The sequence below is a fragment of the Haliaeetus leucocephalus genome, unplaced genomic scaffold (genome assembly GCF_000737465.1).
Source record: "Haliaeetus leucocephalus isolate CR32 unplaced genomic scaffold, Haliaeetus_leucocephalus-4.0 Scaffold730, whole genome shotgun sequence".
NCBI classification, from domain to species: Eukaryota; Metazoa; Chordata; class Aves; order Accipitriformes; family Accipitridae; genus Haliaeetus; species Haliaeetus leucocephalus.
Genome location: NW_010973166.1, coordinates 2,878,067 through 2,894,336, shown reverse-complemented (window position 1 = coordinate 2,894,336; position 16,270 = coordinate 2,878,067). Strand labels below are relative to the sequence as shown.

At 39.7% G+C, this 16,270-nt stretch overlaps 1 protein-coding gene across 1 annotated transcript in view; it reads right to left on the bottom strand.

Annotated features, from left to right (window-relative positions):
- RGL1 (ral guanine nucleotide dissociation stimulator-like 1) overlaps positions 1-14,838 on the bottom strand; it is a 112,903-nt gene extending 98,065 nt beyond the window's left edge. Inside the window, exon 1 of the mRNA XM_010580730.1 lies at positions 14,764-14,838. Coding sequence (XP_010579032.1) covers positions 14,764-14,838 — 75 coding nt within the window. The remainder of the gene's footprint in view (positions 1-14,763) is intronic.
- Between the last annotated feature and the right edge of the window lie 1,432 nt (positions 14,839-16,270).

The following is a 16,270-nucleotide window of genomic DNA, read 5'->3' as shown; positions in this document are numbered from 1 at the left end:
GTGAACTATACAAGTTCTGGTAACTCAGAAGTGAATACATATCCTGTTTTGTCATTTTTACTTACAGGGTCACTAGTTTCAAAAGAAGAGCATGCAAGGCAGCTAAGGGCAGTAGCTGCATCTGGCTTCCCAGATAAATTAACTTGCCATCATAAATGGAAATTTTTACTTTTCACTTGAGTTTTAGCACAAAGTCAGAGCATTACATATTCCTTGATCAACTTGTATGAAGAAAGAATGCTAATAAGAAGGAGGGTGGCAGGTGGATACCCTGTAAGCTGTGCAATGACAGAGAGGAGCGTGGGAAATGTGCTACCTGGAAAGAAGCTGGAAACTGAAGGAAATAACCTCCTGGCAGTTTGAATCCTCTTGTATACAAAGTTGTTGCTTTTATAAACAAGTGAATTGGGTTTATAAAAAAGTCTGGCTCTAACGATATTTTCTATCTAATGAGAAAAGTCTGCAGGAACCCAAAATACTGGCAAGCTGCTTGGGTCAAAAGGGGACCACTGTAACAGGAACGTAATATAATCGATTACTGAGGATTGGGAGTCAGGGCTTTGGCACTGCCTCGCATAATTTTTGGAAACTTGCATGATTTTAGGAAGAGTTTCCTGTGTTTACCTATGTTTAAGGCATGGATAACACATAGAACTGCTCCAAAATTTTCTGACGTTAAGTTTTTTTTAATCAGAAAATGGGTCATCTATTGATTATCATCTATTGAGTCAATGTGGTTCATTAGAAATACCTTTGGTTTGAAATATCTTTCTCCCAAACTGAGAGACCTTCCAGCAGAATTCTCCCTAGACTCCTACCATCTTTGTCCCCAGCCAGAGGCTCACTAGTGCTTATGACTCCAGAAACTGTAAATTGCTGAAATAAATGTGTCAATGGAATTAACATAAATGCGAATGGCATTTAAAAAAACACAAACCAACCAACCAAACAAAAACCCCTGCAGAATCTAGGGGACTTCTCTATTTGTTTGAAATGTAAGAACTAGTTTGTTTGAACCAAAATTAGGCTTTGAAATAAAACTAAGGCTTTCTGCATTTTTAGACACCTCTTTCTTTCCTCACACAGGACAGTATGAAACTTCAGTTACTTCACAGCAGCTTATGGTCCTTCCTCCACTATTCCTTCCCTCTTCCAAACCAGACAAAATAAGCATGTCACCCCCATGATCCTTCTGTCTACAAGAAGGTAACCATTCAGCTTTGGCCATGTCCCCACAAAGGAAGAAATCTCTTCAAGGGTTTCCCATTCATGCTCACCAAGAAAATATACTTGCTTCTTACACATATTATGATGGAATCCATACAGGAAAACCAAGATCTAATCCTGTGTCAGACACTTTATAAATAAATACAACAGGACTCTTCCTGCCCCAAGGAGTTTAGTTCCACATCTGTAGAGCACTTTGAAGACATCAGACTGAAGGTACTACAGAGATATTAAATAATTTTAAAAATATTAAGAGCAACTAAACCAGCAGGTTTTCTTTCATGTAAAGGAACCATGCCTTGCTAGCACAACACAAGCTGTATGTTGGGTGGAAATCCAGGTTTTCCATGACTCACTATGACACCTGGCCAAAACCAGAAAACAGCTACATTCTTCCTGTGCAGAGTTCTATTTATTTTCTGTTCATATTTTGAAAAGAAGCTTTATCGTCATGTATTTTTACTTTACTTTCATTGTTTTATAAGATCATTTTAATTGTATTATTTCTTAGTGGCAAAAAAAGGCAGATATTTAGAGTGCCCCTTCTCCTGCTAAATTCAGAGGGAGAAGGGGAAAAAAACCCATCACCCTAGAAGAGCAGAATCGAGAAAAAAAATTATCACCTGTACAGGAGTGTTACAAAGACTATGGGTAAAAAAATGCCCTTCTCAAAAAACTTGGTTTGGAGAATACAAGAGGTTAACACAACTTTTTTTAAATGCATCTAACCTGTATTCAGGGCAATAGTAGAAACTATAATTGTGGAAAGCAAAACAATGAGTTACAGTACTAGAGAGCAAAAAATTCCCCGTGTCCTGTACATGGCAAGTGATACAACATACCATGCAGGCTGAGAATCTGAGAGGCAACAAAATATTTCATCTATTGCATTCCAGACTGGTATCAAAATGGAGACATGGCATTTTATAAATTCAGTTATCAAGCACTTGTACATAAAATAGAGAGAGATAGCAGCAGTCATTTAGGTAGCATCCACAGCTGTCAACCCTTAACCCTTAGCCCATATATATATATAAAAACATACATAAAAATACAGAAGAATCAAGGAGATCAAAGTACCAACACCCAACAAACACACACAAGCCATTCTGCACTGTCTTTGCAAGTGCTATTAAGAATTATCCAAGGTATTCTTAAGATCTGATGAGAAATCCAGACACAGCCGTACTAAAGCATTTGAAAACCTAAAGAAAAAGAAAATTGCAGTTCTTTAAGCATTTCCTATATCACAGTAAGATTTTTCTCCCACTCTGGGATATAAAAGCCTGAGCTCTTTGCAAAAGGCATGACTATACCAGATGTACATTTTTCTCAATCAAATCTGTTTCAATTTCTCTTTTAGAAGGATCTGGGTTTACGCTACAGCCTTCATACTGAAGTGCATCAAAAGGTTGTACAGAACAATGAATTACTTTCAATTATCTCCTGACTTTGTAGGCAAACCATATGAGCACAAAGGACCCACCATTAAGTCCAGCACAGTTTGGGTCATTACAACTTGGGTTTTGTAACATTTAGCACTTTTGTGACATCCTTTATGAGGTCTCCTCACATTTCACAGATTTTTACTGAATTGAACATCCCACAATTCTCTAAGAAGCAAGGGTGAAATGTTACAAGGATGAATACTACAGAGCAGGAACTGAACCACTGGCAGTTAAAATACTGGGAGGGACTGTCTCTGTGGAAGAGCCAGGAATAAATCCCAGAAGTATTGATTTGCCATTCTTTGCTCTAACCAGTAGGTTCAGCCAGTGCTCCTCTCCCCAACCACATCGACTGTCTTTTCACCACACATTCAGCAATCGGCCACATACACAGCTATTGTATAGGACAGAGCAGTTCCTCTATATCATCTTGCAGGGCATTGTAAACATGCTCTCAGGAGTTAGCAGAGCAATACCTGGAAAGAATTAGCCTGTTATTTTGTACGTAAGCAGCAACACAAAACGAAAAACCCAAAACATCCAAATATAATAAACTGTGTAGTGTAAAAAACCATGTTCATTAAAAGCAAACACACAGCAAGTATATATATAGGAAAAAAAATGTATCTTGCTTTCACATATACAGTCTGATTCCATTAAAAGGCAAAGCTGCAAGAAGCAGGACCAGTAAGCTTCACACACAAATTCAACATCGATATGAGTAAGAATCACATCTGCATTACACTAGTTAGAACAACAACCAAATGGGCTGCCGGACCCTCAGCTTCTGGGCAGGACCTGCCCACTGATGGTGATGTGTAATTCAGTGAGTTACAGGCAAGTCTGGGATTCTCCAAAGTGTCTGACACTGGCCCTTTTTTTTTGCAGATGTGATGCTGATCTATTCAGAGTTCTTTGATCTGTTTCTATAAGGGCCAGCTCTAGGGGGATGTGAGAAGGCTACATCTGGCTCCTGCTACAGCACATCTGGCTTGTAATGGGAACAGCTGGTGCATACAAGCATTGGGGCACTGGAAGAAACTGCTGTTCTGGGGAAAGTTAGTCTTGCTGACACAAAGCTGGAAAAATCTGGATTCTTTCCCTCGCTCAGTTAGTAACTCACCTGTACCTCAGTTTATTGCTTTATACACTGAACATAAATGGTTCTGATTCTGTTACACTAAATACTACTGGTACGGTGACTTCATAGATTTAGCTAGCTCAGAGAAATGTGTAGTCTATTTCATTGCTATTTACAAAAGTGTTTTAGAAGTCCTGAAACAAGGGTTATATAGCAGAACAGGGCATCAGTATTTTGAAAATAATCTTTAGTCACATTCAGAACAAAGAAAAAATAAGAAGACGTTCCTCACCCATAAGTTTATCCATCTGAAAGGTTAGCAAGCATTAAACCTCCTAGAGTGTCTGAAATATCTGGACAGAAATATCAAAACAGGGGCTCTGAGGTATTTTCAACACAACCAGAAGGAGGAAGGACCAGATTGCAGACCCATGAGGTTCAATTCGAATAGATAACTTCACTGCTTATCTGATCTACATCTGCAATCTGAATCTTTTGAGGTTCGCCCACCACCACTAAATATGACACCAAACTGAGAACACAGGAAACCTCAACTGATTTAGTCAAGAAATCACGCAGGCAACAAAATGAGGTCATGCAATTCTTGCAGTTTAACATTGGCAAAAGGGAGAAGGGGGCAGAGAAGGAAGAGGGAGGAAGTCCACTATCCCATAAATGCAGGGTACTCCATAGCCAGTGATATTGTCATGTTTTTCTATTTGTTTTTATCCACTTTCCTGTTCTGCTTTTCCCCCTCCTCAGAAGCTTCTCAGCACTGCAGCTAACATGAAATAACACAAAACTCAAACTTCCCATTGTCTTAATACCATCAATTATACCAGGAAATGCCTTGTTCTCTCCTAAATGATTCTGATAAAAACCAGCTTCAATTGCACAATGCACACATCTAGAAACAGGAAATTATTTCATATTGCAATTTCTACTGGACCTTGAGGTGACTAACAGAATTTAGGTAGTTTACATGAGTTTTAACCAGACCAAATAAGAGATTTCAGTGCTGTATACAGAAACAGCTTCCCCTATTCAATCGGCAAGCATGGAGAGCTGCCCTGCACATATCAAAGGAGTCGGAGTGAATTCCTGTCATCCATACTGAATACATCACTTTATCCAACCATGACATAAAAGAAAAAAGCTGGCTCTTTTCTCATAAAAAGGAAAATAGCAATACACTGAAATCACATGTCTTCTAGGCAGCTTGCCAAGCACACTTTGTTTTCATTGACTAAAATAATGCCTAACAATAGAAATTGAAAGCAGATTTTCCTACGCTATAAAAAGTCTTATTCTATTAGAGACCAGCAGATCTTAAATAGTGCTATTTAGCTAACACTCATCTCTGCATAGTGAAAGAACATAGGTCATCTAAATAGAGAAATATTAGTGACTCTTTCTCCACTCTTCTACTGTTTTAATGACTAGGTTAGAGATGGAACTGGCCCAAAACAACACTTTGAGCCCTACCAAACCATTTGGAAATGTACACCACATAGTCCCATTTATTGGTTCCCTGATGACCATTCTTGTAAATAACCCCAAAAGTCACAAGGGCCATAGAGGCTGTTTGGGATGCCTAGGCTCAAAGCCCACAGTTAAAACATCCCCAGGCATCTCTGGGTGTTCCCAAAGAACACCAAATTCTGGCCTCCTCTCTCTTCTTGTTGACATACAGCCAGCACTTGTCAGTCTGTTTGATCTGAGTCACCACCAGGCAGCTAGTTTGGAAGGACGAGTTGATAGGTGTAATCATCCTTTATTGCACTAGCTAATTTTGATTTGCCTGGTTTATACCATCAACAGACTGGAATCACAACTCAAATGGGGTTTATGCCAGTGCAACTCCATTTATTTCAAAAGAAGGGCCCTAAATTAGACAAGTAGAAGTGAGATCAGAATTGGACTGAATATTGGTGCAATATGCTACATGTACACAGCTCATAGTTCATACAAAAATTAAAATGAACATTTCTGCCTGTCTCATGATGCTTAGGCAAGTAGTCAGTAAAACTTTCTCTGGCCCTATGCTTCTGGAAACCATCCTAGCTCTACTGCTCTTCACTGAAGCAAATCTGTATACACATTAATCACTTGACCCTAAATCTCAAATTATTTTCTGAACTGATAATTTCTAAGAATGTGTCGTGGTTTAACCCCCAGCCAGCAACTAAGCACCATGCAGCCGCTCACTCACTCCCCCACCACCCAGTGGGATGGGGGAGAAAATCGGGAAAAGAAGCAAAACCCGCAGGTTGAGATAAGAACAGTTTAATAGAATAGAAAAGAAGAAACTAAGAATGATAATGATAACACTAATAAAATGACAACAGTAGTAATAAAAGGATTGGAATGTAGAAATGATGCGCAGGGCAATTGCTCACCACCCGCCGACCAATACCCAGCTAGTCCCTGAGCGACGATTCCCTGCCCCCACTTCCCAGTTCCTATACTAGATGGGAGGTCCCATGGTATGGAATACCCTGTTGGCCAGTTTGGGTCAGGTGCCCTGGCTGTGTCCTGTGCCAACTTCTTGTGCCCCTCCAGCTTTCTCACTGGCTGGGCACGAGAAGCTGAAAAATCCTTGACTTTACTCTAAACACTACTTAGCAACAACTGAAAACATCAGTGTTATCAACATTCTTTGCATACTGAACTCAAAACATAGCACCGTACCAGCTACTAGGAAGACAGTTAACTCTATCCCAGCTGAAACCAGGACAGAATGAAATGTGGCTCTCTGAGTCCCAGGAATCGTCTTCACTTTAAATGGAAAGAAGATGAAGTGGCATAGTACTAGCAGTCAATCAGTAGCTGTTTTCAATCTTTTTTTGTTAAGTTTCTTCTTTCTACTTGCTTCATGTGTTCCATGTGAATTGCAGCCAGCTTTGTAGACCTGCTCCATTTTCCAGTCCTGTAAAAACTGATAGGTAAATAGAACCAAACTCAGAAGTATCATTCTACCTTAAAAAAAAAATAAAATATATATATAAGGTCCCTTCTCTTTCCATCTCTAAACTTACATTTTGGTCTTTTATATTTTCTGTCGAAAAACACAGGCTTTTGGCAAGTTCACTGTTTTTTTCATAGGTCAGGAGGAAACCCGTCCAATTGTTTAACAAACAAAGCATACTGATAACACTTTAGAAAGTAATATGGAAGAATTTCTCAGCCTAGAATCTGTAGTGTGACTATACTCAATAGAATGGGAATTTTTCTAAAATAATCAAAAAGCAAAAAAAATCCTGGGTTACTTAATCTATAATTTTTCCTTATACCTTTTGCTGTCCTAAAATTTAAACTGGTCAGCCTGCCTATGACATTTAGGTATTCTTTATTTCTCATTCACCTTACAGATTGCTTGCTGCTGCAGGACAAATCTGCATTTCAGTACAAGAGATTGCAGTATCTCTCTCATGCCTCGAATATGACTAATGAGGATACTGCCCAATTTTAATGTCAAATGGGAGCAATACCCAGTCTAAAAGCCATCAGGAGGAGAGAACTCACATTTCAGGAAGAGGTGAGTAGGAAGAGCATAAGAAAACCACCAAAATGAAGAGACAGGTGTCAGGAGAAGGATGAATGTGATTCACTAATTTACCTGAATGGATGCGATGGTGTGTATCTCAAGGTTATGCAAAGACCATAAAATATGAAGGAAGACTGCCAGCTTTCTCCACTCTATGGCACTCACAGCTTATTCTTGACTTGACAGTTTCCTGCTTTATTCAAGATGGACAATATTCCAAAGCCAGCAAGCATTTGTCTTTCATTTTCTCTGGTTTTACCTCTGCCCACTCCAGACAATTGCAATATTTTATTTTTTTTAAGTAACATTCTTGCCTTCTCTTCAATATTGATTAGAAACAATCTGACAGATGGAGTTTTTGATCAGTTAACAATTAAATGTATTTTTCTCATTTTTATGATCTAGTTACTTACATTTTTTAAGCCTGTGAATATCACCAAAGCAGGGCCAGATTTTTCCCATATGCAAGCACAGGAGTAACCTACTGTAACATACAGACCATATTAAAAAAATGGCAAACCACTGACCAAACTGTCAACAATTCATCCTTAGGTAGCAACTGGGGAAAAACCAAACAAACAAAAAAACCCTCAAAAAACCAAACAAACTAACACTACCACCAATCTCTGTCCAGTGACATTCACACTTTTCAGAATATTTGCTGCATGGCCAGAAGTTAGGATACTGATAACTAACATGTTAAGTTTCCACTCTGCCTTTAATGCCAATAGCACATATTATTCAGCAGTCACCAGTTAAAAGGCTGTGCACAAAATCATGAAAACCCTTATGTTAGATTCAATTGCTGCAATTTCAGTTTATATTCCCTAGGAGAATGCATGCATGAGGACAGTATTTTTCTAGCACAAAAGAAAGACATATATATGTTCTGAGCTTCACAAACTGAAGATACAACAGCCTTTATGGAGATTATTATACAGGAGAATAAAGCAAATCTCTCTCATTTACCATACCCACATGGTTCCCTGAAACCTGAGCACACAAACGTCTGGTTGTGATCATTCACCCATGTAAGTGTGTGTAAACCATACCTTATGCAGGAAAGGATGAGCAAAACCCAAAGAAATGTATCAATATTACTTGTCTACAAATAAAGCCAACAGAGTAAAAGTCAGGTAGCAAATATAGGTATGAACTTCCCCTTCCTTCCAGTGGGCTGGAAGAAACCATGAGCAAAACCACTTGACCAAGTCCTGAAAAAGAGGATGAGAAAGGTCACCCTGCTGATCTGGAAAAAAGACTTTTGAGCACTGCTGCTAGATTCCAGGAAGAAACTGGAAGAATCATCTCTTGAAAAGAGGAGGAACAAAAGATAAGTCAGAAGATGATGACAGCAGTATACTGTGGGTCAATGTTGTTTAGAAAACAGCTTGTTTCTTTTGAGAGCTAAAGGACTCCAAAAGCCTTGAAGAGGAGCATGACCTGGCCAGGAAAATGAAGTGATAAAAAAGAGGGATGACCAGAAAACCCAGAGCAGCAGGTGGCACATGACAATTTGTAATACCAAGCTTCACACTGCAGGATGAGGCACCTTCCAGATCCACATGCAAACCTCACTGACATGGTCGGCATCCTTCCTCTCACCTGTGTCTGCAAAACCACGAAGTAGGTTCAGTATCCTTGCTGTTATGAAATAAACTGTTTCCTCTTTCCAACAGAAAAATGATACCAACAGTTACTTTCAAGAGCTAGACCTCCACTGAATCCAGTCAAAACTACATTTTCTTTTAGAAGAAAAGCAAGGTAGCGAATTAGGCTGGTGCTTTAGATTACCAGATCATTTGCACTGCTGCAGATGAAACCAAGCAAAAAGGAAAAAACTTTGTCGTACCTGAAAGAGAGACATACAAACATATACAAAGTACAGACAATCTCACGCTTGGATAGCAATGCTCATACTTAGCCCTTGAGATAGGAACCCAGCTAACAAAACCAGATTACTGCTGAAGAACTTCAGTGCTTTTCACTTTTTCAAAGTTTGAAAGATTTATTGTTGGAAGGCAGATGAGCCCTTTCTTTCAGTAAAAGGAGCTTAACTTTCACACCAGCCTCATGAAGTGCTGAAGGTTGGCAATAATACCAGTGCAAATCTTAGATCCTAATTTATTTGGGGTGTACACAAAGAAATAAGGCATTTGTAGCTGCCGTGTGACATATCTTTTTTCGAACCTCTATTTACATTTTTTTCATCCAACCACATATTGATCCAAATTCATATCCGTGACAGTAACAGCAGGTATCAATTTGACCAGTTTCACACAATGTTAACCATCACCCTCAGCAGCCAGTACCCTCCCTCATACAATAACTAAGTAATCTTTGGCAGCTGTTACTGTTTTAGTCCTGTACCCTGCAAAGATTTATACATCTGCTTAACTTTATCCATGTAAACAGTCCCAGTGACATTAGCAAGAGCCCTCACATTTGTTAATTTAAATTTTGTAGAAACAGGCCATCGCCTAGAATTCTCACAAGCAAATAAAACCTGAGTCTGAAATAAATATGATTATAATTTCTTCACTTTGTGTTTTCAGGTTCCCATTTTTCATGACACCTTCTCAAGTGGCCTTAGAATCAAATATGTGTCTCCAAGCCCAGAAAATCTTTCAAGGGACCTTTTAGATGTCTGCCTGTCTACAAGTGAAAGCCATCAAAAGGAACAGCATGATCCTTTGAAAAGAAAACACTTGAATATCAGTTATGGCCATTTGCCTCAACAGTTTTATAATCACACTGAATAGTGATCTACATAGACTATTGAAACTAAATGAACCAAAGGGTAAGTGGCTCACAGGCCAGTCTAGCATATTGCATATCTATTTTTGCTAATCTTGGCCTAATTCAACAGCAAAATTCTATTTAATGGCCAAATTCAGGTCATGAGCACCTATCTAATAAAAAAAAGTAATAAATCAACATTGTTAGTGCAATGGATTCTGGAGAGAGCAAACACTGAAGTATGAGGGGTGCTAGAGACATCAGTTAAAACTGTCTGGTCTTCCTGATTCAAGATCATGCAGTTTCTGGCTGTAACTCTTTTCCTCGGCCATTTACTCTACTGCCTGTTGTAGCTGCTACAACTAAGAGCATATGAGCCAAAAGATCACCCGCCCTTTGTTGCAGTCTCCAGGATTCATCCACAACATGCAAAATATTTTCCCCTGCTTGATGCCAAGGTGAGGGGGCCTAATTCTCAATTCCTCTAATACAGCAAAAATAGAAATTACACAGCTGAAGTGCGTAAATACCCAGTATCGCTTAATGGCCCTCTGCATGTTACAGTCCCAGGCCATTACACCTCCATGGACATGCCATTTGGCTCTTGCTGGCTTACATTTTCAAATATTCAGTGTATATCCACAGCGTAAGGTTTAACCCATCTAAAGTTTATGCACATAGTAGGTGATCTTCTGGTATAAAGAACAATTCTGTAGTGAGTCGATCTGTGTAGTGCTATAGTACCCAACAAATTGACACCACCTTCAACAAGAACCAGCAAAGTTTCCATTGTTTTTATATATTTAGCATTCTTAAGCAATTCAGGCAATTCATGCTGAGACCTTCTGACTCAACTGATATAAAATAGGCCTTTCTCTCCTCTTTTTTTGCTGCTTCTGTAGGGTTATTAGCCTAAAATCCTAAAGAAACAAAGCCTATACAATCCTGCTGTCTTTCTGCTCCCTTCCTGCTCCATCTTATCCAATGTCTGAACTCATTTACTCACTTGAACCCATCAAATGCAGCTGAGAAATGAACAGAGGTCACCAATACGCTGGGTTCCTACTAACTTCTGGAAAATCAGCAGACAAATAGAGATGGAAGAAAATGCCCCCACTAAGGAATATTTGTCAGCATAACTCATCTGCTACCTGCTCGGCTAGCTACCCATCAGCTGATCAGGACCTGCATGGTTTGAAACACGTCGCAGCCAGCCCCTTTTCCTGCCCAGCTAACAGAGAGCTGAGAGACTGCTACCAAAAGGAACAGTTCAGAGGTGGTATTAGGGCTGACATTATAAGTCATGCCAAAAAAACCCAACCCAGAAATAATTTTCAGGCAAAGAGGTGGTGATAAATAAGACCCAAGCCCCTGTAGTACCTTCGAAACTTCAGGAGGCCTGCTGCCCTTCAGGCAGCATATGAAAACCACAGTTTCATATCGAGTCCTCTGAGATTACAGACAGTTTGGGTATAGCAGAATGCTCTGCCTGCCTAGCAAGGAATTTAATTTTCATGATCACCATTAGCCGATGTACATGCCAATGTAACAGAAGTGGAAGGCAAGCTGCTGTTCATTATGCTGTTTGTTATCAGAGGCATCATAAAATTTATCAGTGGATGGAAGATTTAAAACTAACTAAATTTGTGTTTTTAAATTCCACTCTGAATAAACAGACGAGGGAAAAATACTTCTTTTTAGACATAAAGATAGAGAAAGGGAAACAAACAAAATAAAGCAGTGGAGCTCTGGAAAAATCTCTGGAAGCAAGGTGATAATTTAAATCACTTTGAGGCTGGACAAGACAGGTGGGGAAGGTTTGGTGGAATGGTTTTGTGAAGGTCTGACTTTCACACAAGCTCGAGCAGGAAACGTTCCAAACTCGGGACCTAAATCCTGACTAATCTTTACAGCCTGGTGGCAGAATGCAAAATACCAGGGTTCCGCTCTGGAGCTGTAAGCCAGCGTTCCTGCAGTCCTAGATATGCCAAACTCACATGCCAAATGAACTCGAGATTGTTGAGTGTGGAGGCAAGTTATGCCACAACAGCTCAGGTTTAAAATGTCTGTGTGGATGTGTTTATTAGCAGTTGTGGATAGCATTCTGCTTCTTCCTTCACTTCCTTTGCTTCTTAGATTTAAAATCTTAGGACTGCACAAGAACGTCAAGTCTCTGGCTGTTTAAAGGACCATGTGACTCCTCTGTACTTTGAACTCAGATAAACTTCTTACTGAATGAAGTCATGTGTAAAATGCTTTCCAACAGAGATTATTTTGAACCAAGCTGTACTAAGAAATGCAACAGAATTTCAACACTCATACTTCAGCAGCAAAACAAGGAACCATTCTTATACTCAGTGCAGCACTTTGTGGGGAAGCACCAGATCCCCTGACATAACGAGAACTACACTTGTACTAGACTATGGAAGTAGATCATGTTTGAGTTTGGGGAGTAAAAAAATCATCATACTTCCATATAATCACACATCAGAAAAAACAGCTTTTGGCTTATCAATGCATGCAACTTTGCTTCCAAAAGACACCTTCATAAATCACAGTATCCCAAGTTTAAATCAGTAAAACCAGTAACAGGTCCAAACTGGCCACATTGGGATGGATCAGAATTTCTGTGTGCTTTTTAGCCTGAAGAGATACCAGGTTTTAGTTAATATCTGGATAAAAAAAATTCACAGCCCTGATCATTACACTTTTTTTCCCTCAGAGCAGAACATATGGCTTGTATCCTGGCTAACTTCCAATCTGAGTAATTATGTACTGACCACATAAGTTTCTCCTGTGGTTTTAACTGGATAAAGCATTCCTCTCCAGTTCCTCCTGCAAACATTTATACCTTGTTGTGGAGCACTATTAAAAAGCTACTGCCCTCTGCCCCAAAGATGGCTGCATTTTAGTAATAAGCGAAACAATTTCTTAAAGTTATAATTATATCCCTGTCCCCTCCAAATATAGTTGGGAGGGACAGGGATATGATTATAATTTTAGATATAACGGGGGGACGTGGATCTGTTAAAACATGTTTTAAATTCCTAATTGTATCCATTAGACAAGATCGTCTGTATCAGGATGATGTTTTGATGCAATGAAATTGATAGATGAAGTTGGTATTTTTCCTAACAACTTCAAGTGTTAAAAGACCTACCCTTAGGCTCATATGGCATATTTAATAGCAAGCATTTCTTCTGAGGATGTGGAACAGCCTATGAACTCACAAAGGGCTGTGTGTTGAAAAGATTAATATTAGAGAAGATGCGGGCAAGCTTTCTGCTCAAACACATGGGACAACCAGACAAAGCAAAAGAACAGTTTGGATACCTTGCTTTTATACCAGGGCATTGACTATTTTGATTTGGATAAAGAGAATGAAACAGAATGAGCTATACACAGCACCACAGTCCAGCACATATCCTGAAGATCTCAAAGCACTTTACAACTGGTTAGTGCCAATAGGAGGTACTGGCAACAAGCATCAGGAGAGCCATCTTGTAACAAACTACAGAACCAAACTAGGTACCTGATCAGGTAAAATTCTTCTCCCCCCCAATCAGAATTGCAAACACTGAAATCAAGACTAAAATTACCAAAAAGGGAGAAGTAATTTTGAGTACCTTCTATTTCCCAGCCTGAAACCATCTGAATTCTAGATTTCCAACTTACATAAACTATTAGCTTCAGCTAAAGTCTGCAGCATTTACTACCTCTGCAGATGCATCAGGATCACTGTGACAAATTAGGCACCCTGAGAGTCAGAAGCCACTTTAACAATTTCCCCTGCGTGGGATCTAAGTGACACTAAGCAGCAGAAATACCAGCAAGAGAGCCATTTAGACCAGTCTATATTTTAAACACTTGGTCAGATTTATAAACTGCTTTGAAGATGACAAATGCTACTGAGCTGTTCAGTATTACTGAATAAAATTGTGCATGGGAACGAATTCTTTTCTGCAAGAGAAAAGTGCTGGTAAGTGCTCCCATTAGCTACTTAATCCACACAGCTGTATACATACACGCACATCCATATATACATGCATATATATTCATCAGTTTAAGAGATCTTGTGTAACACATTTGCACCTTTTTTTCTACTTTAGAAAAATCGTGCAAAAAAAAGGAAGAAAAAACAACTTTCTGCTTTCTCGTAAACCAGATGTGTCCATTCTGAGAACATGATGAATGGTCAGCTTTCTTCCATTTTGCTCAACTTGCACTTTTTGTAAACATCCTTCCTCTTTGCACACCCAAAATGATCTGTTATGGGACTGACGTACATGGCAAATGAGAAGCCTCTGCCATTTATATTCACAGATTCATTGGGATTCTGCTCCCCGGCCCTCTCTGCTCGTCAGAGCTGGCAGAGGATTCAGACGTGTGGAAAGGCTGGAGCCTGCAGAGGCAGGGCGAGCAGCCCTTGTCACTGCGAGCCCCAGCCGGCTCACCAGGACAGTGCTGGCAAAGAAGCCAAAGGCAGGTGCAGCGCACGCAGAAATGCACTCGGGTTGTGGGAACGCTGTTCCGATTAATCCATCAAACTAGGTAGTTTGGGATTTGACTCTCATCCTGTAAGGATGTAACACTATCAATTGAGAAGACTGAATATTTTCTAGCTTTTGATCAGGTTAAACCAGCAAACAAACAAAAAAAGGCAAGTTTTAGGGGGAGATATAAAATTTTAAGTGTCTCTGGTGGCACCCGTTTAAACACACCGAAACGGAGTTCAAGCCGTTGCCTCGATCAACAGGCGTAACATGGGATACATCTCTGGTGTGCAACATTGCCATCATGCGGCCATTCCAGCTCTGCAAAAATACCAGCAGAGACAGAAGGAATCGGAACCTTGCCCTATGTTTGCAGCTTTTAAAATTGTCTTTAATAATATTGGCAACCTACAGGAGAAATGGCGAGGTGGTGATAACTCTCTCCTAACATCCCCCTACAAAGAAAAACACTCCCTTCTTCAAACCTGCTCTTTTTTTGTGTCAGGTGTCAAACGCATTTTTCATTTTCTGAGACACACTGCTGCCGTGATTATGTTGCAATGCACACTATAGACTAGAACTGAACGTCAAAAATGTACAGAAACATCAAAAATGACAAGTAGAGCATTCCTGATGTCAGGAAGCCAATCTTTAGAAGTAACCTGAATGAGAACGGCACAATGGCCTGGGTCAGGAAAGAGCTCCAACACAGGAAAATACATGGAAGTTGGCATAGAGTCAGGAGTGGAAAACAAAGCAAATGAACCAAATTAGTAATTTAAGAAGAAAATTAAATCCTGACAGCCAGAGGGCAAAACAACATGGAATACAGAAGCAAGCTGCAATAAAACATGGAGATGGAAAAGTTGTACATAGTCAGAAAAGTAGTAACAGAATTAAACCGGACCCAGGGATGATGAGTAGCTCAATTAGAGCAGCAGTGAAGAAAAATAATTATCTGCTTGAGTCAGGAGTTGTTCGTCTACACAAAATTTGTGTTTGCAGTCATCTGGAACCCTGTCCAAGCAGAGCAGGCATAATGTAGCATAATGGCCCACTGCTTGCTTGAATTACAGCCTCAGAGAGGGACACACACAAACTTCTTAGAGAACGGACAACCTTGTTGCCTGTGTACGAGCGCAGAAATACAGCAGGAGCTGTCTACCCAGCTGGCACAACAGACAGACATACACAGAGATAACAATCACCTGGAAACAAATTCACTAACATATCCATTAGAACAACATCCATCCTTCAGCTATAAAAACCTTGTATCAAAACAGCACTAAAGAAACAAAGGAAACTTAATCACTGATGACAGGAAACTAATATTGACAGGCAAAGAACAGAAGCTTAACTACCACAGGTGGCTGGCCGTACAAAAGAAAATCCTGTTTGTATTCTCGTCTCCTAGCACTTGGCACCTGTAAACAACTGAAGGAGCCTGCCTGCCGTCACCATTACAACTAGAGCAAATTTACCGCACTTGGGAAAGATCATTCTGCAGCTGAACTGCCAAAACCGGGGGGGGCAATAGTAACTTTCTTCTTCACTGTATAATTTTGGAAAAAAAAAAAGCTTCCAATATCACTAAAGTGGAAACTCTGAATCTATCCTAAAAAGCCAGTGAAGAAAATCAGATAAATATTTACTATTACCCTGAGCTGGAGCTGCTGAGATGGTAATTATGCCTTTTTTTTTGTTGGTGTTTACTTGTTTGTTTTGCCAGATTGCA